Below are 27,744 nucleotides of genomic sequence, written 5' to 3' on the forward strand. Positions count from 1 at the left end.
CATACTCTATATACAGTATATATATACTAAATATATAAATATCCTCATACATGTTAAACACTCAATAAGTGATATAATTTTTAATAATAAACATGTCTAAAGACTTAAGTCTTCTAACGATGGAATGGGATCCCTTCTAGATAATAAATCCCAAATAACTAGAAACATTAAGCATTACCTGGATAATCCTTTCAGTGATGTTCTAAAAGGTGTTCCCGCTTTGATGGGAGATAGATTAACTCTGAAATCCCTTCTAACACTAAAAACCTGTACAACACTTACTGATTTGAACACTGCCCTGAGCAATGGCAAAATGAAATAAAGAGACTTTTGGTCCAGAAACAGGTAAAAATAATATCCAATTAAAGTTAATGGTTCACAAGAGAAGCAACATGAGTAGAACACGCAATGGAAACAATACTTCTCAATTAGTTACACTAACAGCTCTGAAGATCTCCTTACTCCACAGAGAGGCCTTTACCTATGCATCAGGGAGGGAGAGGGTAAAATTAGGACTCTAATCAGGCAGTAGAGGTTGCAGGAAGGGTGGAAGCTATAACGATAAAGTCAAGAAATGAGTCAGATTCAGGAACTGTGGAAAGGGTAGAAAGCTAAGGAGCACAGACTCCACTGGCATCTGAGCTAACTTGTTTTGTTCTTTTTTAGAGATAGGGTCTTGCTATGTTGCCCAGGCTGGAATGCAGTGATATGATCCTAGCTTGCTGCAGCCTCGAACTCCCTGCCTCAAACAATCCTACCTCAGCCCATAGCTGGGACTAGAGGCACACATCACCACACTCAGCTTGAACTAACTCTTTTACTTGACCTTATGCCTTTCAATATCCCTTATCTCAGAGTCACACTACTGAGCAGCTATCAGGAGTATTTATAAGACACTTATACAGAGTCTCACTCTGTTGCCCAGGCTGGAGTGCAGTGGTGCAATCTTGGCTCACTGCAACCTCTGCCTCCCAGGTTCAAGTGATTCTCCTGCCTCAGGCTCCCGAGTAGCTAGGATTACAGGCATCTGCCACCACATCCAGCTAATTTTTTTGTATTTTTAGTAGAGACAGGGTTTCACCACGCCTGGCCTAGACACTTATACTTTTTAATTTTAATGAACAGACATTGTTCTATCTGAATGTTTATATTTTCAATTCTCTATTTCCAACAATTCCCTTCATTATCTTTTGCTGGGCCCAAGGATATTGAAGCCATCCATTGCTTTACTTGTCTTCCAAGTTCATCAGTGCCTGCACTGCAAAGGAAACAGATTGTGAGGCTGGAGAGCTAAGAATATTCTACATATATAAATGTTTGGTGAAGACCTTGCTTTTCTGGGTTCTAGGTTCCCTCACAAGTCTTTACTAATCTTTAAATTAAGCCATATGATTCTGTGTACTCTTTGCCATAGACAAGTTTTATTAGGATTAAAGAAACTACCTTGCTGCATTTTCCTCCTTTTCACCCTGTCCTCCCTAGAGAATAAGTGGGAAGTCAGGGCTAAGAATGACTAGAAGGAACAGGATTAAATTTAGGCAACATTGTGAAGTAAGCAAAGCCTGTCTTTCACATCTTGCCCTAAATTCCATGTTCCAATGTTATAAATTCCTCTTGTTGCCCACCTGTGCCCACCACACACAAACACACAGTCCTCCTCTCTAATTTCTTATTTTCAAACTGAGTTGATTTCAACTAGGTATGAGGGGAAAAACCCAGATAACACATATTAAATAATTAAAATCCACCCCTAAATCTTCTGTTTTTGGTTTATCTTCAGACGGAGCCTCATTCTTTTGCCAGGCTGGAGTTCAGTGGCGTGATCTCCGCTCACTGCAACCTCCGCCTTCCCGGTTCAAGCAATTCTCATGCCTCAGCCTCCCGAGTAGCTGGGACTACAGGCATGTGCCACAACGCCCAGCTGATTTTTTGTATTTTAGTAGAGACAGGGTCTCACCATGTTGGCCAGGATGATCCTAATCTCCTGACCTCGTGATCTGCCCGCCTCGGCCTCCCAAAGTGCTGGGATTACAGGCATGAGCCACCGTGCCCGGCCTTTTTTTTTCCTTTTAGAGGGAAATTGTATTAAGCCAAATTAGTCATAGAGTAATGAAATTTAGGAAAAATAACTTTGAATAGATAGTTCTCAGTTTACATCAAACTCTACTATTTAAATCACATATTTATCTTTATAGAGGCTGACACTAGAAGGGGCAGATACAAACAGAAGTTTAGAATTCATAAACCTCTTTAGGGAGTTAGGACAGTGAGCACGTGTGGGCATCCTGCTCATTGTCTGATCCCCCATAGCTCTCCAGCTTGAGGCTTAGGCCCTGCTGCTCAAATCTGAAATGCAATCTTCAGAGAGAATAAACGTGCAGAAACTGGTGGGCTGCCCAAATCAAGCAAGAGCCTACCTTGTCCTAATTCCCAACAACTGGGATTAGACTTTCTCTTCTTGGGAAATAAGCTCTCATACCTCATAGGATTTGGGCGTCCCCTGGTACAGAAGCAGAGTTTCTAGATCCTCTCTCAGTTAGGGAAAAGTGAGACACATTCCCAGAATATGACATACCAAACCAAGAATTTGCCTATTTTAGGTGTAGGCAGAAATTGAGAAGCTGAGATGCCAGAATAGTGGACACCCTCCTCCTTCTCCACAGCTATAAACGCTATATATATATTCCCATGGTCCCAATGACTGCCCTAACTCCATACCTGCAAACTCTTGTAACTTCTTACGTTCCTCTAGGTTATACTGAAGCTTTTCTAGCAACTCAAAATATCGGAAGAGTGAGTCTCTGGGCCAAACACGGTCATCCTGATCCATTTCCATTAGCCCGGGCAGATTTTCGTGCACAAGAGTCTCCCAGTCCAAACGACCTGCAGGGAGGAATGCTTCAGAAAAGCACGTCTAGATTTGTAAAAGTTGGGTAAAAGCTGGTAAATCCTATGGTGTGGGTGGAAAGGTGGGGTGGAAAGAGGTAACAGGAAGCAAGGAGGGAAAGGGTGCATCAGTAAGAAACCACTTTTTACAACGAGCAAAGAGGGCCACAGCCACACTTACCCGAAGTGAAGAAGAAGTACAGGGGAAATTAAGAAGCAAAAAGAAAGTAATTAAGACCAGAAAATTGGAAAGGAGATATAGTAGGAGAGCTCCTGTTAAGACTAAGATGTCTTAAAGAGGAGTCTGAATTCAAATGGAAAAAACTCATTATTATAGTTCTTCGGCTCACCAATAGATTCAGAAAATCTGGATTCAGAAGAGGAAGAATAGGAAGAGGATGTGGAGGAGACACAGGAGGAAGACTGGTACTCTCTCTTTTTTGACAAGGTCTCTTCTGTTTTTGATGCAGATGTTATTAAATCCTCTTCAGTGGCACCATAATTAGACTCTACTTCAGACACTTCTGATAAGTCCAAACTTTCCCTTTGTTGACTAGCTCCTCTTGAACAGAAAGGAGAAATGTATGGCTTCACAAACATTTACAAGATATGACTAGTCCACTCATTATTCTAGTTCTGCCCCTGGCCACCCCCTAAAGCTGGGGCATAAGACAATGAGGGCCAAACTACTCCCAAACTCTAAACTCAGGCACTTCCAACCTCAATCATTCATGTGTCATCCTTAACTCTTCTCTCCCCTCCCATATCCAGTCCATCAAGAAATCCTGCTGACTCTACCTTCGAAATATATCTTTTCTCACTAACTCACTGCCACCACTCTGGCCTAAGCTGTCATCATTTCTTGCCTGGGCAGCAGCATAGCCTCCCAACTGATCTCTCTGCTCCTTCCCTTGTTCTTCTATCAACACAGCAACCAGAGTAATCCTTCTTAAACGTAAGTCACTTCATGTCACCCCTCTGTTCTGCTTGCCATTTCAAAGTCCCTACAATGGCACCCATAACCCTACAGGATCAGGTCACCATTCTCTCTCTGACTTCATTTCCCAGCACTCTTCCCCCTGCTCACTCTACTCCAGTCACAACGGCCTCTGCTGTTTCTCAAACAAACCAAGCATGCTTCCAGCTTCGGAGCTTTGCACTGTTTCATCTGCCTATTAACACTCTTCTTACAGATATCCACATGGTAATCCCCTTACCTCAAGTCTTTGCTCACATTACCTTTTCAATGAGGTCACCGTGACTACCCTGTTTAAAACTACAACCCATCTGCAGCTGGGCACGATGGCTCACGCCTGTAATCCTAACACTGTTGGAGGCTGAGGCGGGTGGAGTGCCTGAGCTCAGGAGTTTGAGACCAGCCTGGGCAACATGGTGAAACCTCGTCTCTACTAAAATACAAAAAAATAAATAAATAAATTAGCCAGGCATGGTGGCAGGCACCTGTAGTCCCAGCTACTTGGGAGGCTGAGGCAGGAGAATCGCTTGAACCTAGGAGGCGGAGGTTGCAGTGAGCCGATATCGTGCCACTGCACTCCAGCCTGGTGACAGAGCGAGACTCTGCCTCAAAAAAAAAAAAAAAAAAAAAAAAAAAAAAAAAAAACCTACAACCCATCTGCAATCCCACCTTCTACTCCCAATCTCCCTTAACCTGTTCTACTTTTAATTTTCCCATAATGCTTATCATATTTTAACAGATTAATTTACTTAATATATTCACTGCTTATTATCTCTTTACCACTACTAATATGTAAGCTCCATGAAGCAGGCATTATTGTCTATTTTGTTCACTGATAACATCCCAAGCACCTACTAAGTATTCAATAATTATTTGTTCTTTATTGTTTTTTGTTTTTTTTTTTTGAGACAGGGTCTTGCTCTGTCACCCAGGCTGCAGAGCAGTGGCACAATCACGGCTCACCACAGCCTCAACCTCTCAGCTCAAGCAGTCCTCCCACCTCAGCCTCCTAAGTAGCTGGGACCACAGGAACACACCACCACATCCAGCTAATTTTTGTTCATAGAGACAGGATTTTACCATATTGCCTAGTTTAGTCTCGAACTCCTGAGCTCAAGTCATCTGCCCACCTGTTTTCCAAAATGCTGGTATTACAGGCATGAGTCACCGCACCCACCCTGCTAAATTTTTGAGATGGGATCTTGCTCTGTTGCCCAGGCTGGAGTATAGTGGTGCAATCATGTCTCAATGCAGTCTTGAACTTCTGGCTTGAACTTCAAGCAATCCTCTTGCCTTCACCTCTCAAAGTGTTGGGATTACAAGTATAATCCACCTCATCTAGCCAGTAATTATTTGTTAATGAGTGAATGAGTTTACTTCCGCTTCTGCTTTTTTTGTCCACTGCTAAACACTTGGGGTCTAGAATCATATCTGTTTCATGGAAGGTATTTGTATTAGTGTCCTGTGGCTGCCATAACAAATTACTATAAACTTGGTAGCTTAAAATGACAGAAATATATTCCGTCACAATTCTAGAGGCTAGAGTCTGAAATGAAGGTGTTGGCAGGGCCATATTCCCTCTGGAGGCTTTAGGGGAGAAGTTCCTTGCATCTTCTACCTTCTGGCAGCTGCCTGGCATTCCTCAGCTTCCCTTGGCTTGCGGTGGCATTAGCCCCAACCTCTATCTCCATCTTCACATTGCCTTCTCTTATTCTCTGTGTCTTCTCCTCTTTCATCTTTTATAAGTACCCTTGCCATTGGATTTAGGACCTACCTGGATAATCTAGGATGATCTCATCTCAAGATCCTTAACTTAGGATCTTTTTTTCCCCAAATAAGGTCACATTCACAGGTTCCAGAGAGTAAGGACATGAACATATTATTTCGGGTGCCACTAGTCAACCTACTACAATATGCAGTTATTAAATGAATGAATGATCTCTCAAAGCCAATCTTCATCTTTAGTTTTCCACCCTCTCCTCCTTCATGTGTTTCTATCCCAGTTCACACACATACTCCTAACCTGTCCTCTATTTTGCTATGGCTTGACGTCAGTGCTTCATGCGACATGTTTTTTCTCCTGCAGAGCAAAAAAAAAAAAAAAAAGAGCAAAGACAGTTATATTCAAGCAAAAGTGTGGTAAGAAAAAAAGAGTTCATATCAGAAAGTGAAGAAAACTAATTGGGGAGAACAAATTATAGTCAAGGGGTGAAAAAAATGGAGGACACCCCACAGTGGATGAAGAATCAGGCAATATTCTAGAGCTGGAGAATTCTTATCCTTGGGGGCAAATCTACTGTCACAAAGGGAAAAGTGGGGTCAAGAAGTAGGAACAAGAAATGAGCTCAGGAAACCCTTGAGAAGGAAAGTTGGGGTTGAAAAGGGAGAAGCAGACCTCTGGATGATCTGCCGCTTGAACATGTCAGCTTTGAGCTGAACCTCCCGACGCGCCATCTCCTCATGCAGCTCTTTCCTGATATTCTGAAAGTTAGTAACTGCCCCAAAGGGCCATTAGGAGCTGGGAGATGGTAATGACTAGACTTGGGAAGAGGGCTTGGGTGGGGAGAATCCAAGTGAAATATCCAATCCAGAACCCAGGCCTTCCTGCTACACTAGGTTCTTTATACCCATAAGCCACCAATCCCAGCTTTCAGACTAATTTTTTCCCAACCACCCTTCCCAAACAAGTTTCACCTCCTCTATGCTTACCCATCATGGCTACTATGATACTTCGAAAGATAATGGAGCCAAGCAACAACCAAAGGATGAAATAGATGCTGCTGAAGATGCGACTGACTTCAGGCACCTTCCAGACGTCCTGAAGCAGTGCATACCAATGATCCAAGGTGAAGAGAATGAACACTGTTACCAGGGAATTCGGGAGGTCCCTAAAGAAAAAGGCATGTGAATAGACAGAAGCAGAGACCTAAACCTTTCAAAAATGGTACCATTCTTACTTTTAAAGAAACATAAAGCATTTCTTTGTAGTTTGTTCTGATTTTGGCTCCTTTTCTACCATACTCAGTTTTTAGCTAATCATTCTATAGTTTGAAGTTTTTTGTTGTTGTTGTTGTTTTTATTAGATGCAGTCTCACTCTGTTGCCCAGGCTGGAGTGCAGTGGCGTGATCTAGGCTCACTGCAACCTCCACCTCCTGGGTTCAAGAGATTCTCCTGCCTCAGCCTCCCGAGTAGCTGGGATTATAGGCATGCACCACCACGCCCAGCTAATTTGTGTATTTTTAGTAGAGATGGGGTTTTGTCATGTTGGCCAGGCTGGTCTCGAACTCCTGACCTAAGGTGATCTGCCAGTCTCAGCCTCCCAAAGTGCTAGGATTATAGGTGTGAGCCACCGCACCCAGCCTAAATTCTCCTTTATCATGAATAATCTATGACTAACTCTCACTATTCCATTAGTCCTTGGGTATAATAAATAATAAACAGGTATTGACTGAATTTTTTAAAGATGAATGAATCACCAACTAGATAGTTTTTCTATTTTTTTTTTCTTTTTTTTTGAGACAGAGTCTCACTCTATCATCCAGGCTGGAGTTGCGTGATCTCAGCTCACTTCAACCTCTGCACTCCAGGCTCAGGCACTTCTCTCACCTCAGCCTCCCGAGTAGTTGGGATTACAGGCATGCGCCACCATGCCCAGTTAATTTTCATATTTTTAGTAGAGACAAGGTTTCACCATGTTGGCCAGGCTGGTCTTGAACTCCTGACCTCAAGTGTCTGCCTGCCTCAGCCTCCTAAAGTGCTGGGATTATAGGTGTGAGCCACCATGGCTGGCCATTTTTTCTAATTTTATTCTCTACTGCTCTATGGACTCCACTTAATAGAAGATCACTCGCAAATTTAGCAAAATTTAGCAAAATTAGCAAATTTAGCAAAATAGAAGATCATTCACAAAATTATTCCTATTAGTTTGCTGGTATGAAATGATACCCAAGCAAATGGGTATGTTACATAAACATATGTGATCCTAAATAATGAATATATACAAATTATAAAATTAATATTTAAAAATTACTAAAAAAGTAAAAAGTTTCCAGAGAGGTATCTAAATTTTCCTACCTTTCTTTTTAGTCCCCCATATACAATTTATTGAAAACATCAGAGCTTGTATAGGATAAAATCTGGGACTTTCCTAACTCAATACTCTTACAAAACTATCTGTTAGAGTTTAACAGAGTGCTGAGAGGCACTGACAAGATTGAATTCTAATTCAAAAACAGGATTATCCACTCGAAATTCAAGTTGATTTTCTTCTAGAAAACACTGATTAGTGGTTTAATATTTAAAAAATATGTAACACTTCATAAATTTGTTTCATCCTTGCACAAGGGCCATGCTAATCTTCTCTATATCGTTCCAATTTTAGTACATGTGCTGCCGAAGTGAGCACTGATTAGCGTTTTCTAGACAGAGATCAGGAATAGGCGTGTGCATGTGTAATATGTAGAGATTGGGATAAAACCAGTGATCATATTTGAGAATCATAGTAACATTCATTGATCACTTGTAATGTGTTACATACTGTGCTAAGTGCTTAAATGCATTACCACATTTAACCCCACACTCTTATGAAGTAGCACTGCTATTATTCTTTTTTTTCTTTTCTTTTCTTTTCTTTTTGAGATGGAGATGGAGTTTCACTCTTTGTTGCCCAGGCTGGAGTGCAGTGGCTCAATCTCAGCTCACTGCAATCTCTGCCTCCCAAGTTCAAGTGATTCTCCTGTCTCAGCCTCTGGAGTAGCTGGGATTACAGGCGCCCACCATCACACCTGGCTAATTTTTGTATTTTTAGTAGAGACAGGGTTTCACCATGTTGGCCAGGCTGGTCTCGAACTCCTGACTCAGGTGATCCACCTGTCTTGGTTTCTGAAACTGCTGGGATTATAGGCATGAGCCACTGTGCCCAGCCTATTCCCATTTTTCTTTTCTTTTTCTTTCTTTCTTTTCTTTTCTTTTTTTTTTTTTTTTGAGATGGAGTCTTGCTCTGTTGCCAGGCTGGAGTACAGTGGCACTATATTGGCTCACTGCAATCTCTGCCTCCCAGATTCAAGCAATTCTCCTGCCTCAGCCTCCCGAGTAGCTGGGACTACAGGCGCCTGCCACCACGGCTGGCTAATTTTTGTATTTTTGGTTGATGCAGGGTTTCACCATGTTGGCTAGGATGGTCTCGATCTCTTTACCTCATGATCCACCCGCCTTGGCCTCCCAAAGTGCTGGGATTTCAGGGGTGAGCCACCGCGACCTGCCCCCATTTTTCAAAAGAGGTAACTGAGTCACAGAAACCAAGCTGAACCACTGGAGTGTACTGCTATTTAAAGATGCCTGATGACAGTGTGGTTTGAATTTGCAAAACCCAGAATAAACATGGAACTAGCTGCCCTAACCTCAAGATCAGAGCTAATACCATTCACTATTCTTTTGCTTTCTCTTTCCCTGTCCCTATTGTGTTCTATTTCAGTTTCTTGGAATAGACTGCACTTTTTATATTACTATACTTTGGACAAGCTTCCTTAGCCAAATTTTCTCCCCTCACCCAGCTGTCCCCAGCTCTGCTTACGAGAAGAACACATGATACTCCAGGTCCTGACGAGGTGAACGGGTGTACTCTGAGAAGACGTAGACACCAGTCACAGCAAAAATGTAGAAGAAGATGAGCAGCAACATCAAGAGGAAGGTCATGCTCTAGAGGCCATAACTCTCATGTCAGACGTGGGCCAAACTAGGCTGATCTCCACCAACAGCCCAGTCAAGCTCACCTGGCAATCCCCCACCAAAACCTCTCTTGCACTGCTGAACCCAGTCATCTTTGAACCATGGCACCTGTCCCCAGCCCCTTCTCATCCAATAACATTTCACAGGACGTTTCATTGCCTTCTTTGACCCACCCAGATTTGTTTCATATATATATATATATATATATATTTTTAGACGGAGTTTCACTCTGTCGCCTAGGCTGGAGTGCAGTGGCGCAGTCTCGGCTCACTGCAACTTCCGCCTCCCGGGTTCAAGTGATTCTTCTGCCTCAGCCTCCTGAGTAACTGGGATTACAGGCACACACCACCAAGCCTGGCAATTTTTTTTTTTTTTTTTTTTGGTATTTTTAGTAGAGACAGGGTTTCACCATGTTGGTCAGGCTGGTCTCGAACTCCTGACCTCATGACCCATCCCCTTCAGCCTCCCAAAGTGCTGGGATTACAGGCGTGAGCCACCGCACCCGGCCAATTTGTTTCATATTCTATGTTAAGCCCTCACATTTATCTACCTTGCCCCCTGCTTTAGCTTGCAACAGTCAAATCACCTTGAGGGCCCTGACCAGGACCAAAATAATAATTCGAATTTGACGGAATTGTGCAAGGAGTTTGAGAGACCTCAGCACCCGGCAGATCCTCAGAAGCTGAAGCCACACCGATTGGCCTGTTACCCCTACCAATACCACAACCTCGGGAAGCAGGGACTGTGGAAAACACACAGATTATAAGTAAAATACACCCCAAGGCACCCAGGTAGAATTGCACCTTCTTCATCTTATCCTCTTCATTGTTCCCTGGGCGTTATCCCTTGAATAGCATTCTCTGAGAAGTGCTTACTATTCAGCCTTTCTATATTAAGCTGCTTAAACACTATACTTCAACTTGTTCAGATATAAAAAGGGGGATAAAATTCATGGTTATTTAATTGGGTTGTTGTGGAGCATAAATGAGATAATGTAAGGAAAACACTTAAAATAGTGCTTGGCACTTAATAAGTGCTCAGTAACAGGCAGATGCTCTTGTTGGCATTGATGTTGTAGTTAGTCTACTTTGCTCCTAATACCAACAACTCCTGCAATGATTGATGTTTAGTTTTAGGAAAAAAATATCAAAAGAAAGAAGTTAAGTAAATTTTTGTTTCTTCCTATTATCATGTTAACTTTTCTTGTTCTTTCGATTCACCTAGGCACATTCTTCATCCCACTAAACGAACCCTCAGGATCTCTATCCTTACCAACATGGTAACAACAAAGTCAAAGACATTCCAGGCACTCTTCCAGAAAACAGAAAAGTTGGATAGCCACTTAAGAAGGATCTCCAGGATGAAAATAAGCAAGATAAACCAAGCTGCCACCTCCAAGGTCAGCTTCAATGGCCATAGTTTGGTATTTGTGGATTCCAGCAATTCTGTGAGGATACAGCAAAGGAGGAATAAAAGTTAAGGAAGCTGGAAACCGAATGATGGAGAATGAACACACTTATAAACCACAGTTTTGCCCACTACTGTTCCATTTTTCTTAACACTGTGTTAAGAGTTAAGAGTTTCTCTTCTTAACACTGTTGCTTCAACCTGTGAAATACAGGGAAGGACAGAATTGACCATAAAACATAGCCACAACCAATCTGTTCATATAGTTATGTCTGCCCAGCTACAAGTCACTTGCGATCCACTCTGGGGCTCACACAGCTACTAAGAGACTACTCTCTTTAATTACCCCTACCTCCAACCCCCCACCCCCATCTACTGTACTGTTACCTCAGTCCCAAAGTTCACAAGAAAGCAATGGGTCTTGAGAACAGAATGAAAATACAGGGCCATGATATCTGAACTACTTTATAACGAATGTAGAAAAAAGCCACAATCATTAGGGTATATCGAATTATAACAATAAATCACTTGGTTCTGTTAGCTTTCTTTTAAAACTTTTCCTTTCTTCCCTGCCTAAAATTTTGCTTTGCAAAGCAAACTGAATGTGAACTTCCTCTCTAGAAACCTATTATTTACTTTTGTTTTGTTTTGTTTTTTGTTTTTTTTTTTTTTTTGAGATGGAGTTTCGCTCTTGTTGCCCAGGCTGGAGTGCAATGGTGCGATCTTGTCTCACTGCAACCTCCACCTCCGGGGTTCAAGCAATTCTCCTGCCTCAGCCTTCCGAGTAGCTGGGATTACAGGCATGCACCACCACACCCGGCTAATTTTGTATTTTCAGTAGAGATGGGGTTTCTCCATGTTGAGGCTGGTCTCGAACTCCTGACCTCAGGTGATCCGCCCGCCTCAGCTTCCCAAAGTGCGGGATTATAGGCGTGAGCCACCACACCTGGCCGAAACCTATTATTTACTAATTGCTATTCCTTAATTCATTGCCTTTCTCTTTCAACCTTCTTCATCTCTTTTATACAATGAATGGATGTATGGCATACCCTTGGAAAAAAAAAAACACTCAGATTATAATAGGCTTAAGAGCTAAATAGAAATCAACATTGTGGTGCTCTGGCTTTAAAGTCATCCTGATGCTGAACTGAATCCAGACAAAAAGAACAGAACCATACTTCAATCATCCCTAGAATTTTACAGAGGTTGGCCCCTTCTAAAAACCAATGGGGTTACGCTATACTTATTTCTATGCTTGTTTTGAGAGAGAATCTCACTCTGTCACCCAGGCTGGAGGAGTGCAGTTGCATAATCACGGTTCACGGAAGCCTGGATCTTCCGGGCTCAAGAGCCTCTGGGTAACTGGGACCACAGGCACATGTCACCATGCCCAGCTAATTTTTTCTTTAAATTACTTGTAGAGATGGGGTCTCCCTATGCTGCCCAGGTTGGCCTCAAACTGCTGGGCTAAAGCGATCCGCCCGCCTTGGTCTCCCAAAGTGCTGGGGTTATAGGCATGAGCCACTGCACCCAGCACTCCTATGCTTATTTAGGCTCTGTACTTCTGTAAGTTTTTCTTTCACGTAAGTTTCTCTAAGACGGACAATTTTTCACATTTTAACATCCATGAAATTAGGATGCTTTTTTTTTTTTTTTCTTTGAGACAGAGTCTCGCTCTGTTGCCAAGCTGGAGTGCAGTGGTGCAATCTCAGCTGACTGCAACCTCCGCCTCCTGGGTTCAAGCGATTCTCCTGCCTCAGCCTCCCAAGTAGCTGGGACTACAGACATGCGCCACCATGCCCAGCTAATTTTTGTATTTTTGGTAGAGACGGGGTTTCACCATGTTGGCCAGGATGGTCTGCATCTCTGGACCTCGTGATCTGTCCACCTTGGCCTCCCAAAGTGAGGATGCATTTTACAATCCGCGATGTGTCCCAGTTTAATTGAGCATGATTTTTATTTCTTAGTGGTAAATAGTGAATTTCACCATTGATGACAGCTTAGATTCAATAAAATACAAACTTTTTTCACTTAACAATAAATTCTAGCTCTCAGGAGCATGGGATTATATAATTAGAAAGAGCTGAGGACCACATTTGTGGCTGGAAAATAGAATGCTATAATTTTTATTCAGTTTTTGCCCTTGCAAAACAGGAACCCAAACAGAGCAATGAAGTAAAATAAGGCTCTTGTAAAGCAGAATATAGTTTTGAGCAGTTTAAAATAATTTAAGTAGGGAAGTCCAAATTATAGAAGCAGTAGCACTTTTACTCTCTGGAAAAATGAATAATTTTATAGAAGCTAAACAAACCCAAGGAAGTTCAGAGGAACGAATAGCAGAAATTGCCTCAGCAGCACAGAATGTGCAAAAGTGACTGCCTCCACTCTACATCAAGTAATGTGTCCTCTCTGAAAATGAAAAATAACTTTTTAAAATTCTTGGAATTTTTCAGGCTGCTATAGCAAGGCAAAGGAGTCTTAATGGAAATAGAGACCAGGAGCCCAGTGAAGTCTACCCAGGAATCTTAGCCAGTGAAGTGAAGTAGCAGTGAATATCTATGCTTCAATATTCTTCTCAGGGTGACAGACAGTAGCCATTTGATCAAGCAAGTCAGGCAAATATATAATTCTGTTTTACAGGGTAGAGTTCACCATGAACAGTCATCTATTGCTACTCCCTATTCTAGAAAAACAACAGTAGGTCACCTCACAGAATACCAGGTAAATTCACATTGGTTTCAAGGAGTCCAATATTATAGGTGAGGAGAATAGTACACTGCAACAAACTGATATGTAGATGTTGACATTTACACAGTTTTAATATTTTTAGTAATGTTTTGGCTAGTTATATCCATCATGAAACAAGGAATACTGATGTTGAAACATAATTTCTTTCTTTTTTTTTTGAGATGGATTCCCACTCACTCTGTCGCCCAGCTGCCATCTCGGCTCACTACAAACTCCGCCTCCCAGGTTCAAGCGATTCTCCTGCCTCAGCCTCCAGAGAAACTGGGACCATAGGTGCACATCACCATACCCACTGATTCTTGTATTTTTAGTAGAGACGGGGTTTCACCATGTTGGCCAGGTTGGTCTTGAACTCCTGACCTCAAGTGATCCGCAGGACTAGGCCTCCCAAATTGCTGGGATTACAGGCGTGAGCCACATGCCCAGCCAGAAATACAATTTCATGAAGAGCATTAAGAATGATAATTCTGCAAGTATAATCTCAAGATGATGTTCATCTGATTCTATAAATTCCATTCATTTGACCAAGAACTTTATATAGCACATCAAACCCTCTCTAGTACTTTAAAAGTCAATGTAAAAAATTGTAATCTTCAGGAATATGCCCACCTTTGGGAAAAAAATTGTAATGATATTATACTTAGGTTTTATTTTATTTTATTTTTGAGACAGGGTCTTGCTCTGTCACCCAGGCTGCAGTGCATTGGTGAGATCATAGCTGACTGCTGCCTCAATCTCCTGGCCTCAAGTGATCCTGCCACCTCAGCCTCCCAATATACTCAGTTTTTAATTTTAAGGATTATCTACACTTGCATTGTGTTATTTTCTGACAAATGCTTGCAAATGAGTCAAATCTTTTTTCTTTCTCATTATTTAGAAACAAAATATGAGATTTTTAAAATGAGCCAATTGATGTTTAAAATGCAAAAGAGAATTACCAATATCCAGTTGTGGAAGCAGATTTTTTAAAGCCCTAACAGTTTACATCACTTTGTGATTAGAAAAAAAATTTTTTAAGCCTAAAAAAAGTCTTAATGTTTATCATATGAATTAGTCTGTTCAAAGAAATCTGTTAATCACAAATAATTTCCCTTTGTAAAATCCCTCCTCCTTTTCTACCACAAGAATAAGATTAATAAAATAAAATTTCCATGAGCTTGCCAGGTAATTTCTAGTCTGGCAATCTACTTATCCTCTGGCACAGTGACCATGTTTCATATTCAGTTAACTGTTTTACCAAATAGAATAGTTAGTACTATTCTATTTTGATTTGTCTATTAGATCTAGGGCAGGGGTCCCAAGCCCCAGGCTACGGACTGGTACCAGTCCATGGTCTGTTAGGAACCCGGCCATGCAGCAGGAAGTGAGTGGTGGGTTAGTGAGCATTACCACCTGAGCTCCACCTCCTGTCAGATCAGCTGCGGCATTAGATTCTCATAGGAGGGCGAGCCCTATTGTGAACTGCGTGTACGTGACCCTTAGGAGAATCTAATGCCTGATGATCTGAGGTGGAACAGCTTCATCCTGAAACCTCCCTCCTACCCCACCCATGGAAAAACCGTCTTCCAAGAAACCAGTCCCTGATGCCAAAAAGGCTGGGGACCACTAATCTAGGGAATCCTGTATAGTTACTATTATTTACTTCATTCCAAGGCTTAGGACTATAATTCTAGCCATGCAAGGCAAATACATGGCAGCAATCATACAATAAAAGGGAATTATAAGTAACTTAGTTCAAAATCTTCACCATTACGAGGAGGAAATAAAACACCTCAAAGTATATAGTATACTGTAGTGGGTCCGTGACATCAATTATTGTTGTATATTTAAATATCTTTGACCTGACTGCAGTAAAGGACTATTTTATTTTTTTGAGACAGGGTCTCACTTTGTCACCTAGGCTGGAGTTCAGTTGCATGATGGCTCACTACAACCTCCGCCTCCCAGGCTCAAGCGATCCTCCCACCTCAGCCTGCTGAGTAGCTGGGACTACAGGCATGTGCCACCACACCTAGCTAACTTTTGTATTTTTTGTAGAGATGAGGTTTCTCCACATTGGCCAGGCTGGTCTCAAACTCCTGAGCTCAAGCGATCCTCCCGCCTCAGCCTCCCAAAGTGCTGGGATTACAGGCATGAACCACCATGCCTGGGCCCCAGAGATAAGCTTGTAGGGGACTTGGAGCTAGAGGCAGAGTCCTGAACTGGCTACAGGCACTGGACATTTCTGTTGAGGAAAATATCTGTGTGAAATAAACAGCCAAGAGCTTCATAACTATGCCCTTCTCTTAAAAATTCCTCCTAGGCTGGACGTGGTAACTCACGCCTGTAATCCCAGCACTTTGGGAGGCTAAGGCATGAGGATCTTTTGAGCCCAGGAGTTCAAGACCAGCCTGGGCAACATAGTGAGACCCTGTCTCTACAAAAATAAAATCAACATAATTAGCCTGGTGTAGTGGCATGCACCTGTAGTCCAAGCTACTCAGGAGGCCGAGGTGGGAGGATCAATCGAGCCCTGGAGGTCGAGGCTGCAACAAGCCGTGATCACACCACTGCACTCCAGCCTAAGCAACAAAGTGAGACGCTGTCTCTAAAAAATAAAGTGGGAGACTTCCCCACAACAGTGAGAATGAAACAAGTTCTACTGTCCTTTCATCATTTCTGAGCAGTTTGAGATTATCAACAAATGAGCTCACTGATTTTGCAGACATCCTTATGTTTTGAATGTATTTCATATAATTTATTATTGGTTTCAGAATCATTTCCTTTTTAAGTAATTTTTTTGGCTCAGCTAATACCTTAGCTGTACCTACCTTTCCATACTTTGTGAGCTTTCTTATTTATACTTAATCTTTCTAAATATACTTGTAAAAATGTAAATGTTAGATCGTTCACTGATAGGCACCAATATCTTTAACAGAAAAGGTGAATTCAAACAAATGTCAGGCTAAACTGACAACAGAAATAAAACTGGTCTTCCCAAGTACAATTCCTTGTGGATTTGTTATATTGCTACATATTACACCTAGTTTTATGAGTCTAGATGCTCTGTATCTAGTATACTCTTGAGAGCCCTCCAAATATTAATATTTCTTTTTTTTTTTTTTGAGATGGGGTGCAGTGGCGTGATTTCAGCTCACTGCAACCTCGGCTTCCCACGATCAAGCGTCCTCCTGCCTCAGCCTACTGAGTAGCTGGGATTACAGGTGCCCGCCACCACGCCCAGCTAATTTTTCCTATTTTTAGTACAGATGGGGTTTCAACGTGTTGGCTAGGCTGGTCTTGAACTCCTGACCTCAAGTGATCCAACCACCTCGGCCTCCCAAAGTGCTGTGATTACAGGCATGAGCTACCATTCCCAGCCAATATTTCTAGATTTTAGCAGTTGCATAAATCCTACTCCAGGAGGCATAATATAATTGTCCTTATCACAATTCAAATGACATTCAAAAATGTAAAATGATCAATTTCGAAAAAAAAATTACTCCTATCCACTTTCTTTCTTTCTTTTTTTTTTTTTTGAGACAGAGTTGTACTCTGTCGCCCAGGCTGAAATGCAGTGGCACAATCTCGGCTCACTGAAACCTACGCCTCCTGGGTTTAAGCGATTCTCCTGCCTCAGCCTCCCAAGTAGCTGGGACTACAAGCGCGTGCTACCACGCCCGGCTAAGTTTTTGTATTTTTTAGTAGAGACGGGGTTTCACCATGTTGCCCAGGCTGGTCTCCAACTCCTGAGCTCCGGCAATCCACACGCCCCGGCCTCCCAAAGTGCTAGGATTACACGTGTGAGCCGGCGCGCCCGGCCTCACTTCTTCTTTCATACAAGGTCAGTTCTCACCTATTTCAACCATCAATACGATCGTATTCAAAAAGACCAGGAAGATGATGAAGTTTTTGAAGAGAGGACCTGTTGTCTCTTAAGGAAACGTACAGAGTGGAGTTCTTTCTGATTTATGTAGCTGAAATAATAAGAGCAATAACATAAGCAGTGAAAATGAGACAATGGAGTTTGGGGAGCAAAAAATAAGTCATTAGGCAGATGATCAACAGCCAGGATAAAAATGAGTGACATGAAAGGATACACTCAAGGACCCATCCGGCCCACAAAGAAAGAGGTGGCCTCTGACTGCAGCGCACATGAAACCTGCTCAACAGCCTCTGGGCATGTGAAATCTGTCCTATACGTTGAGGCTTTATAGAGAAACGCACTAGCTGGTGTTGATCTCCCAGTACAAGTTTCTTCTGGCGGGAAGGATCTACAACAAAAATTGAAAAGGGATAGTGGATAAATACAAACAAAATAGACCAGGTAGGGTTGGGGGCAGGGATACTGGTCAGATAATGGGTTCCCCTAATGCCTTACTGCTGGTCCTTCTCTTCTCACAGCAACTAAGAATTCTGTTTGGAGTGAGAGCAAATGTGTTGCTTATGACCAACACTGTCCATGCCCACAAAAGCAGCAGGTTCACTCTCAAAGTTTTAAGAGTCTTTGACAGAAACTCTTCCCAATCATCCATGGCTAGTGGCTATCCTAGGCCTAAAAGTGAAAGACGTGGATTCTATCTCCTTAGTTTTATTTACAAGCCCTTGATTTATCAAGTTTGGTAAACCAGCAACTAAACCGACCTCCCCAGAATTTTCCACTCTTAAATGTAGAGGATGTGGATAGGAGTCTTAAATTTAAATTAGTGAAGAAATACGCTGCTGACCAAGTAACTCCCTGATAGTGTGCCGCGGCACAGCTTGGCTCAAGCCTTGCAAATGCTCAATGAGAGAGAAAGTATCGATGAGACGTGAACGAATGGCATCAGCTCGGGGAAGCTGCATCTGCCCTTCTTGTTGGTAAGCGGCCATGTCTGCTAAGAAAATGTAAGCATCAAGTGTCATTTCATTCTTGGAGCTGCACCAAGGATTACAGGTTTTCTGTCCCCTCCTCCCCACCCTCTTTGCCCTTAAGATTCCTTAATGTACCCACATCTACGAACTAGGAGCAGTTGGGAAGAACAAACATTGTACTAGGACTCAGGGTGTTTTGAAACAAAAGGGGCTAAGTGGTAAAGACATTGCACAGTCGACCAAGCGGCCAGGCATCTTCACTTTGTGATGGCATTTCTAATTAAAACTCATTAAAAACAAAACAAAACAAACAAAAACACCGCAAGAAAAAGGAGCAGCCACAAGGGCAGGGGCCCGGGGCTGGACAAAGAATCTGGGTCCCACCTGTGCCTGAGAGAATCGGGCAATGAGGTGGAGTTGGGGGAGGTCTTGGCCTGCCCACGCAAGAGAAACCAAGTGAAGAGAAATTGGACAAAATGCCAAAGCCTGATATTTTGAAAATGGGTCCCGTCCCCAGTGTGTCCACTCCAACACTCCTTTGGGGGCTAGCTCCTTCTCTCCTCCATTCTCGCTTCTGGGCCTCACCTCAGCCCAGGTTCTCTTTGCCCACTCAGTCCTTATTTCACACTTCCGCCTCCAGCTCAGGCGCCCCGAGCCTGGCTACCCCTACGCAAGACAAGCTCAGGGCCGGCTCCCAGCCTCACTGTGCCCCATTCCCCGCCCCACTCGAACCCCAGGTTTCGGCTCATGCCGGGACCCGGCCCTAGCCCCTACCCCCAGCCCAGGACCAGGCGAAGCAACGCTCGCCCAGCCACTCGCCGCCTAGGCCCCGCCCCGCCCCGCGCTCCGGGCACTCAGCGGTAACCAGCTGGTCCCGCCCGCCCGACGAAGGCGCCGCGCAGCCAATCAGCGGCTGCCACACAGCGGCCCGAGCCGGGCTTGGGGGTTGGGACCTCCGGCTGCAGGTCCCCTGGGCTCGACGCGCGAGCGCAGGCAGCCGGTTTGTGGTCGCGCGCCCGACCTCCGCAGTCCCAGCCGAGCCGCGACCCTTCCGGCCGCCCCCACCCCACCTCGCCGCCATGCGCCTCCGCCGCCTAGCGCTATTCCCGGGTGTGGCGCTGCTTCTTGCCGCGGCCCGCCTCGCCGCTGCCTCCGAACTCACGGACGACAACTTCGAGAGTCGCATTTCCTACACGGGCTCTGCGGGCCTCATGCTCGTCGAGTTCTTCGCCCCCTGATGACGCCACTCTGCCAAGGCGGGGCAAGAAGGGCCGGGCTGGGCCGGGGGCGAGGGCGCGGGGAACTGTTGGGCCTACGCAGCGCCGGCGCCCTTCATTCCTGTGGGCCCCTGCTGTGGCGGGCACATTTCTCATTCCCGGGAGCTGGAGGCGCCTCACCGAGAGCGGTGGAGTCGGTGCTGATCGGCCCAAGAAAAACCCGAAGGCTGCGCTCACGCAGGGCCTCATCCTTATCTTGGTGCTCTTGTGGCACTTCCTATTTGCAGAGGGTTTTGCCACCCCTTCCCCCAGTTCAATATGTAGCTATATTGTTCTGCGTGAGTCAGTATTAATGTTACTCCAGTCTACAGACTAGACATCCCAAAGCCTTGTAGTGGAAGCGGACGTTTCACCAAATGCAGAAGTCCTGGATCCCTAGGGTATTTCCTTTCATCTTACCTCATGCCGCACAGCCATTGGTTTCTAGCCAAGGTCACTGAGTGGCTGCAGAATGGTCCTAAGTGCTTTCTTGAGGCAGGCAATTTGTCCGTCACATGGTGTACAGTTTCTCCCTTCAGCTGATCACTTACATCTCAGTACCGGCAGATACCTCTGTCCAAACGAAAAGAGTACCTGAACAAGAATAATTCCATCATAATCTGTCCATATTGTCCGTTTTAATTAGGATTTCTTTAAAATGTCAATACTCCGAATAGGAACAGCTCCGGTCTACAGCTCCCAGCGTGAGCAACGCAGAAGACGGGTGATTTCTGCATTTCCATCTGAGGTACCCGGTTCATCTCACTAGCGAGTGCCAGACAGTGGGCGCAGGTCAGTGGGTGTGCGCACTGTGCACGAGCCGAAGCGGGGCGAGGCATTGCCTCACTCAGGAAGCGCAAGGGGTCAGGGAGTTTCCTTTCATAGTCAAGAAAGTGGTGACAGACGGCACCTGGAAAATCGGGTCACTCCCACCCGAATACTTCGCTTTTCCGACGGGCTTAAAAAATAGCGCACCAGGAGATTATATCCCGCACCTGGCTCGGAGGGTCGTACACCTACGGAGTCTCGCTGATTGCTAGCACAGCAGTCTGAGATCAAACTGCAAGGCGGCAGCGAGGCTGGGGGAGGGGTGCCTGCCATTGCCCAGGCTTGCTTAGGTAAACAAAGCAGCCGGGAAGCTCGAACTGGGTGGAGCCCACCACAGCTCAAGGAGGCCTGCCTGCCTCTGTAGGCTCCACCTCTGGGGGCAGGGCACAGACAAACAAAAAGACAGCAATAACCTCTGCAGACTTAAATGTCCCTGTCTGACAGCTTTGAAGAGAGCAGTGGTTCTCCTAGCATGCAGCTGGAGATCTGAGAACGGGCAGACTGCCTCCTCAAGTGGGTCCCTGACCCCCGACCCCCGAGCAGCCTAACTGGGAGGCACCCCCCAGCAGGGGCAGACTGACACCTCACACGGCCAGGTACTCCAACAGACCTGCAGCTGAGGGTCCTGTCTGTTAGAAGGAAAACTAACAAACAGAAAGGAGATCCACACCAAAAACCCATCTGTACATCACCATCATCGAAAACCAAAAGTAGATAGAACCACAAAGATGGGGAAAAAACAGAGCAGAAAAACTGGAAACTCTAAAAAGCAGAGAGCCTCTCCTCCTCCAAAGGAACGCAGTTCCTCACCAGCAACGGAACAAAGCTGGACGGAGAATGACTTTGACAAGCTGAGAGAAGAAGGCTTCAGACGATCAAATTACTCTGAGCTACGGGAGGACATTCAAACCAAAGGCAAAGAAGTTGAAAACTTTGAAAAAAATTTAGAAGAATGTATAACTAGAATAACCAATACAGAGAAGTGCTTAAAGGAGCTGATGGAGCTGAAAACCAAGGCTAGAGAACTACGTGAAGAATGCAGAAGCCTCAGCAGCCAATGCGATCAACTGGAAGAAAGGGTATCAGCGATGGAAAATGAAATGAATGAAATGAAGCGAGAAGGGAAGTTTAGAGAAAAAAGAATAAAAAGAAACGAGCAAAGCCTCCAAGAAATATGGGACTATGTGAAAAGACCAAATCTACGTCTGACTGGTGTACCTGAAAATGATGGGGAGAATGGAACCAAGTTGGAAAACACTCTGCAGGATATTATCCAGGAGAACTTCCCCAATCTAGCAAGGCAGGCCAACATTCAGATTCAGGAAATACAGAGAACGCCACAAAGATACTCCTCGAGAAGAGCAACACCAAGACACATAATTGTCAGATTCACCAAAGTTGAAATGAAGGAAAAAATGTTAAGGGCAGCCAGAGAGAAAGGGTGGGTTACCCTCAAAGGGAAGCCCATCAGGCTAACAGCGGATCTCTCGGCATAAACTCTACAAGCCAGAAGAGAGTGGGGGCCAATATTCAACATTCTTAAAGAAAAGAATTTTCAACCCAGAATTTCATATCCAGCCAAACTAAGCTTCATAAGTGAAGGAGAAATAAAATACGTTACAGACAAGCAAATGCTGAGAGATTTTGTCACCACCAGGCCTGCCCTAAAAGAGCTCCTGAAGGAAGCACTAAACATGGACAGGAACAAACGGTACCAGCCGCTGCAAAATCATGCCAAAATGTAAAGACCATCGAGACTAGGAAGAAACTGCGTCAACTAATGAGCAAAATAACCAGCTAACATCATAATGACAGGATCAAATTCACACATAACAATATTAACTTTAAATGTAAATGGACTAAATGCTCCAATTAAAAGACACAGACTGGCAAATTGGATAAAGAGTCAAGACCCATCAGTGTGCTGTATTCAGGAAACCCATCTCACGGGCAGAGACACACATAGGCTCAAAATAAAAGGATGGAGGAAGATCTACCAAGCAAATGGAAAACAAAAAAAGGCAGGGGTTGCAATCCTAGTCTCTGATAAAACAGACTTTAAACCAACAAAGATCAAAAGAGACAAAGAAGGCCATTACTTAATGATCAATTAAGTAATTAAGGCCTTGTTGATGAATTCAACAAGAAGAGCTAACTATCCTAAATATATATGCACCCAATACAGGAGCACCCAGATTCATAAAGCAAGTCCTGAGTGATCTACAAAGAGACTTAGACTCCCACACATTAATAATGGGAGAATTTAACACCCCACTGTCAACATTAGACAGATCAACGAGACAGAAAGTCAACAAGAATACCCAGGAATTGAACTCAGCTCTGCACCAAGCAGACCTAATAGACATCTACAGAACTCTCCACCCCAAATCAACAGAATATACATTTTTTTCAGCACCACACCACACCTATTCCAAAATTGACCACATACTTGGAAGTAAAGCGCTCCTCAGCAAATGTAAAAGAACAGAAATTATAACAAACTATCTCTCAGACCACAGTGCAATCAAACTAGAACTCAGGATTAAGAATCTCACTCAAAACCACTCAACTACATGGAAACTGAACAACCTGCTCCTGAATGACTGCTGGGTACATAACGAAATGAAGGCAGAAATAAAGATGTTCTTTGAAACCAACGAGAACAAAGACACAACATACCAGAATCTCTGGGACACATTCAAAGCAGTGTGTAGAGGGAAATTTATAGCACTAAATGCCCACAAGAGAAAGCAGGAAAGATCCAAAATTGACACCCTAACATCACAATTAAAAGAACTAGAAAAGCAAAAGCAAACACATTCAAAAGCTAGCAGAAGGCAAGAAATAACTAAAATCAGAGCAGAACTGAAGGAAATAGAGACACAAAAAACCCTTCAAAAAATTAACGAATCCAGGAGCTGGTTTTTTGAAAGGATCAACAAAATTGATAGACTGCTAGCAAGACTAATAAAGAAAAAAGAGAGAGGAATCAAATAGATGCAATAAAAAATGATAAAGGGGATATCACCACTGATCCCACAGAAATACAAACTACCATCAGAGAATACTACAAACCCGTCTACGCAAATAAACCAGAAAATCTAGAAGAAATGGATAAATTCCTCGACACATACACTCTCCCAAGACTAAACCAGGAAGAAGTTGAATCTCTGAATAGACCAATAACAGGAGCTGAAATTGTGGCAATAATCAATAGCTTACCAACCAAAAAGAGTCCAGGACCAGATGGATTCACAGCCGAATTCTACCAGAGGTACAAGGAGGAACTGGTACCATTACTTCTGAAACTATTCCAATCAATAGAAAAAGAGGGAATCCTCCCTAACTCATTTTATGAGGCCAGCATCATCCTGATACCAAAGCCGGGCAGAGACACAACCAAAAAAGAGAATTTTAGACCAATATCCTTGATGAACATTGATGCAAAAATCCTGAATAAAATACTGGCAAACCGAATCCAGCAGCACATCAAAAAGCTTATCCACCATGATCAAGTGGGCTTCATCCCTGGGATGCAAGGCTGGTTCAATATACGCAAATCAATAAATGTAATCCAGCATATAAACAGAACCAAAGACAAAAACCACATGATTATCTCAATAGATGCAGAAAAGGCCTTTGACAAAATTCAACAACCCTTCATGCTAAAAACTCTCAATAAATTAAGTATTGATGGGACGTATCTCAAAATCATAGGAGCTATCTATGACAAACCCACAGCCAATATCATACTGAATGGGCAAAAACTGGAAGCATTCCCTTTGAAAACTGGCACAAGACAGGGATGCCCTCTCTCACCACTCCTATTCAACATAGTGTTGGAAATTCTGGCCAGGACAATTAGGCAGGAGAAGGAAATAAAGGGTATTCAATTAGGAAAAGAGGAAGTCAAATTATCCCTGTTTGCAGACGACATGACTGTATATCTACAAAACCCCATTGTCTCAGCCCAAAATCTCCTTAAGCTGATAAGCAACTTCAGCAAAGTCTCAGGATACAAAATCAATGTACAAAAATCACAAGCATTCTTACACACCAACAACAGACAAACAGAGAGCCAAATCGTGAGTGAACTCCCATTCACAATTGCTTCAAAGAGAATAAAATACCTAGGAATCCAACTTACAAGGGATGTGAAGGACCTCTTCAAGGAGAACTACAAACTACTGCTCAAGGAAATAAAAGAGGATACAAAGAAATGGAAGAACATTCCATGCTCATGGGTAGGAAGAATCAGTATCATGAAAATGGCCATACTGTCCAAGGTAATTTACAGATTCAATGCCATCCCCATCAAGCTACCAATGACTTTCTTCACAGAATTGGAAAAAACTACTTTAAAGTTCATATGGAACCAAAAAAGAGCCCGCATTGCCAAGTCAATCCTGAGCCAAAAGAACAAAGCTGGAGGCATCACACTACCTGACTTCAAACTATACAACAAAGCTACAGTAACCAAAACAGCATGGTAGTGGTACCAAAACAGAGATATAGATCAATGGAACAGAACAGAGCCCTCAGAAATAACGCCGCATATCTACAACTATCTGATCTTTGACAAACCTGAGAAAAACAAGCAATAGGGAAAGGATTCCCTATTTAATAAATGGTGCTGGGAAAACTGGCTAGCCATATGTAGAAAGTTGAAACTGGATCCCTTCCTTACACCTTATACAAAAATCAATTCAAGATAGATTAAAGACTTAAATGTTAGACCTAAAACCATAAAAACCCTAAAAGAAAACCTAGGCATTATCATTCAGGACATAGGCAAGGGCAAGGACTTCATGTCTAAAACACCAAAAGCAATGGCAACAAAAGCCAAAATTGACAAATGGGATCTAATTAAACTAAAGAGCTTCTGCACAGCAAAAGAAACTACCATCAGAGTGAACAGGCAACCTACAAAATGGGAGAAAATTTTTACAACCTACTTATCTGACAAAGGGCTAATATCCAGAATCTACAAAGAACTCAAACAAATTTACAAGAAAAAAACAAACAACCCCATCAAAAAGTGGGCAAAGGACATGAACAGACACTTCTCAAAAGAAGACATTTATGCAGCCAAAAAACACATGAAAAAATGCTCACCATCACTGGCCATCAGAGAAATGCAAATCAAAACCACAATGAGATACCATCTCACACCAGTTAGAATGGCAATCATAAAAAAAGTCAGGAAACAACAGGTGCTGGAGAGGATGTGGAGAAATAGGAACACTTTTACACTGTTGGTGGGACTGTAAACTAGTTTAACCATTGTTGAAGTCGGTGTGGTGATTCCTCAGGGATCTAGAACTAGAAATACCATTTGACCCAGCCATCCCATTACTGGGTATATACCCGGAGGACTATAAATCATGCTGCTATAAAGACACATGCACACGTATGTTTATTGCGGGACTATTCACAATAGCAAAGACTTGGAACCAACCCAAATGTCCAACAATGATAGACTGGATTAAGAAAATGTGGCACATATACACCATGGAATACTATGCAGCCATAAAAAATTATGAGTTCATGTCCTTTGTAGGGACATGGATGAAATTGGAAATCATCATTCTCAGTAAACTATAGCAAGAACAAAAAACCAAACACCGCATATTCTCACTCATAGGTGGGAATTGAACAATGAGAACACATGGACACAGGAAGGGGAACATCACACTCGGGACTGTTGTGGGGTGGGGGGAGGGGGGAGGGATAGCATTGGGAGATATACCTAATGCTAGATGATGAGTTAGTGGGTGCAGCGCACCAGCATGGCACATGTATACATATGTAACTAACCTGCACATTGTGCACATGTACCCTAAAACTTAAAGTATAAAAAAAAAAAAAAAAAACAGCTTTTGGATTTACCCTGAGGTACTGTTAGTTAATTAAAGATAATGTGATAGATTGCAAAAAAATAAATAAATAAATAAATAAATAAATAAATTAAATAAAATATCAATACTCCAGTGAGAAAGTAACCAATATTGAGTAAACACTCCACTTTAGGGTGACTTAAATGAACAAGGGTGTAAATTCCTTAGATAGAACTAACTCGAAATAATCTGTTGGGGAGAAGGAAGAGCAAATAAGATTTCTGGCCCAGTCAATTTGAGTGGTTTTCTTTGTTTTGTGTTTTTGTTTTTTGTTTTTTAAACCTCCAGATCATTATCATAGTAAACAGTGATTCCTTTATCCTTGGGATAGCTCAATATATATAATTACAGTACTTAATTTTTCCCCTCCTGGCACAGTGACCCTTGGTTTAATACTATCCATGTTCAAAAATGTCAGTAAAAGTTGTATATAACTTTTATTTGCTTCAGACTCAGGTCTTCGCTTCTTAGCCTCAAACAACTTGCTAAGGGTTACAGGAAAAAAGTCCTGTAGTAAAGACCACCTGAATCAGAATGATGTGCTAGAGATGGCAAATTTTGTTTTCAGCTTGGACAGATTTTGTGTCCAGGGCATTTCTGGGGCTAACTGGCAGTACAGATTACATATATAGATAGTTCTTATACATCTCTGGAACTCATCTTCTCTCTTAGGAACAACTCTTCCCAATTATATGATAATGCTGTTAGCTTTGAGGGGGTGTCACTAAATTTGTAAAAACTGGGGGTGTCTGAGTTTGTCAGATCTGAGTGATGCTTTTTACTACAGGGGTCATGCAACAATTTAATGTAGGAATTGTTGGAGAATAGTGCGCCACTAGAATATTGGTTTAAAAAAGGAATTCTGGGGCCAGGCACGGTGGCTCCCGCCTGTAATCCCAGCACTTTGGGAGGCCGAGGTGGGCGGATCACCTGAGGCTGGGAGTTCGAGATCAGCCTGACCATGAAGGAGAAACCCCGAATCTACTAAAAATACAAAATTAGCTGGGCATAGTGGCACATGCCTGTAATCTCAGCTACTCAGGAGGCTGAGGCAGGAGAATAGCTTGAACCCACGAAGCAGAGGCTGCAGTGAGCCAAGATCATACCATTGCACCCCAGCCTGGGCAATAAGAGCGAAATTCCGTCTCAAAAAAAAAAAAAAAAATAGAATTTTTTGTTTGAATT

General features: G+C 43.1%; 2 protein-coding genes and 1 non-coding gene across 8 annotated transcripts in view; all 3 read right to left on the reverse strand.

Annotated features, from left to right (window-relative positions):
* LOC107966461 (inositol hexakisphosphate and diphosphoinositol-pentakisphosphate kinase 1) overlaps positions 1-27,744 on the reverse strand; it is a 71,006-nt gene that overhangs the window by 9,083 nt on the left and 34,179 nt on the right. The window contains exons 27-37 of one of the 4 annotated variants that reach the window (XR_010151654.1): positions 20,255-20,428; positions 17,825-17,998; positions 17,581-17,649; positions 10,863-11,035; positions 10,177-10,332; positions 9,436-9,560; positions 6,572-6,750; positions 6,258-6,357; positions 5,886-5,942; positions 3,237-3,448; positions 2,718-2,883 (exon numbers count right to left, since the gene is read on the reverse strand). The exons of 1 other annotated variant lie outside the window; for it this stretch is intronic. Coding sequence is in view for 1 of the 3 variants with exons in the window: in XM_063794889.1 (XP_063650959.1) it covers positions 20,382-20,428 (47 nt within the window). In the remaining 2 variants the exon portion in view is untranslated. Of the gene's footprint in view, positions 1-2,717; positions 2,884-3,236; positions 3,449-5,885; positions 5,943-6,257; positions 6,358-6,571; positions 6,751-9,435; positions 9,561-10,176; positions 10,333-10,862; positions 11,036-17,580; positions 17,650-17,824; positions 17,999-20,254; positions 20,429-27,744 lie in introns of those variants that run through there. 2 more of the 4 variants (XR_008539563.2, XM_063794889.1) reach the window with 2 other exon arrangements.
* On the reverse strand, positions 343-19,482 carry CATSPER2 (cation channel sperm associated 2). Of its 3 annotated transcripts, none has more exons than XM_054667496.2 (13): positions 19,164-19,482; positions 18,452-18,598; positions 17,825-17,998; positions 17,581-17,649; positions 10,863-11,035; positions 10,177-10,332; positions 9,436-9,560; positions 6,572-6,750; positions 6,258-6,357; positions 5,886-5,942; positions 3,237-3,448; positions 2,719-2,883; positions 343-1,258 (listed from the first exon to the last, which is right to left on the reverse strand). In XM_054667496.2, exons 2-13 carry the CDS (start codon positions 18,594-18,596, stop codon positions 1,227-1,229), a joined length of 1,587 nt encoding a protein of 528 aa, XP_054523471.1. In that variant the 5' UTR covers positions 18,597-18,598; positions 19,164-19,482; the 3' UTR covers positions 343-1,226. The 3 variants fall into 3 exon arrangements, 2 of the variants coding, with proteins under 2 accessions (XP_054523471.1, XP_024209369.1); XM_024353601.3 differs by having other exon boundaries at positions 18,452-18,601; positions 19,164-19,440; XR_010151655.1 differs by lacking the exon at positions 3,237-3,448 and having other exon boundaries at positions 1,088-1,258; positions 18,452-18,601; positions 19,164-19,440.
* On the reverse strand, positions 8,164-8,268 carry LOC112207608 (U6 spliceosomal RNA). Its single transcript, XR_002942033.1, has one exon. It is a non-coding gene; the product is annotated as a U6 spliceosomal RNA (small nuclear RNA).

Source organism: Pan troglodytes, chromosome 16 (assembly GCF_028858775.2).
Source record: "Pan troglodytes isolate AG18354 chromosome 16, NHGRI_mPanTro3-v2.0_pri, whole genome shotgun sequence".
NCBI lineage: Eukaryota > Metazoa > Chordata > Mammalia > Primates > Hominidae > Pan > Pan troglodytes.

Excerpts from the sequence above, each read along its gene's own strand:
- CATSPER2 (XM_054667496.2), bottom strand. The coding sequence starts at position 18,596 with ATGGCCGCTTACCAACAAGAAGGGCAGATGCAGCTTCCCCGAGCTGAT. Across the intron at positions 9,561-10,176 it reads TCCTGGTCAGGGCCCTCAAG|AGCATGACCTTCCTCTTGAT; the intron begins GTGATTTGACTG and ends TATGGCCTCTAG. Across the intron at positions 5,943-6,257 it reads AAGCGGCAGATCATCCAGAG|GAGAAAAAACATGTCGCATG; the intron begins GTCTGCTTCTCC and ends TTTGCTCTGCAG.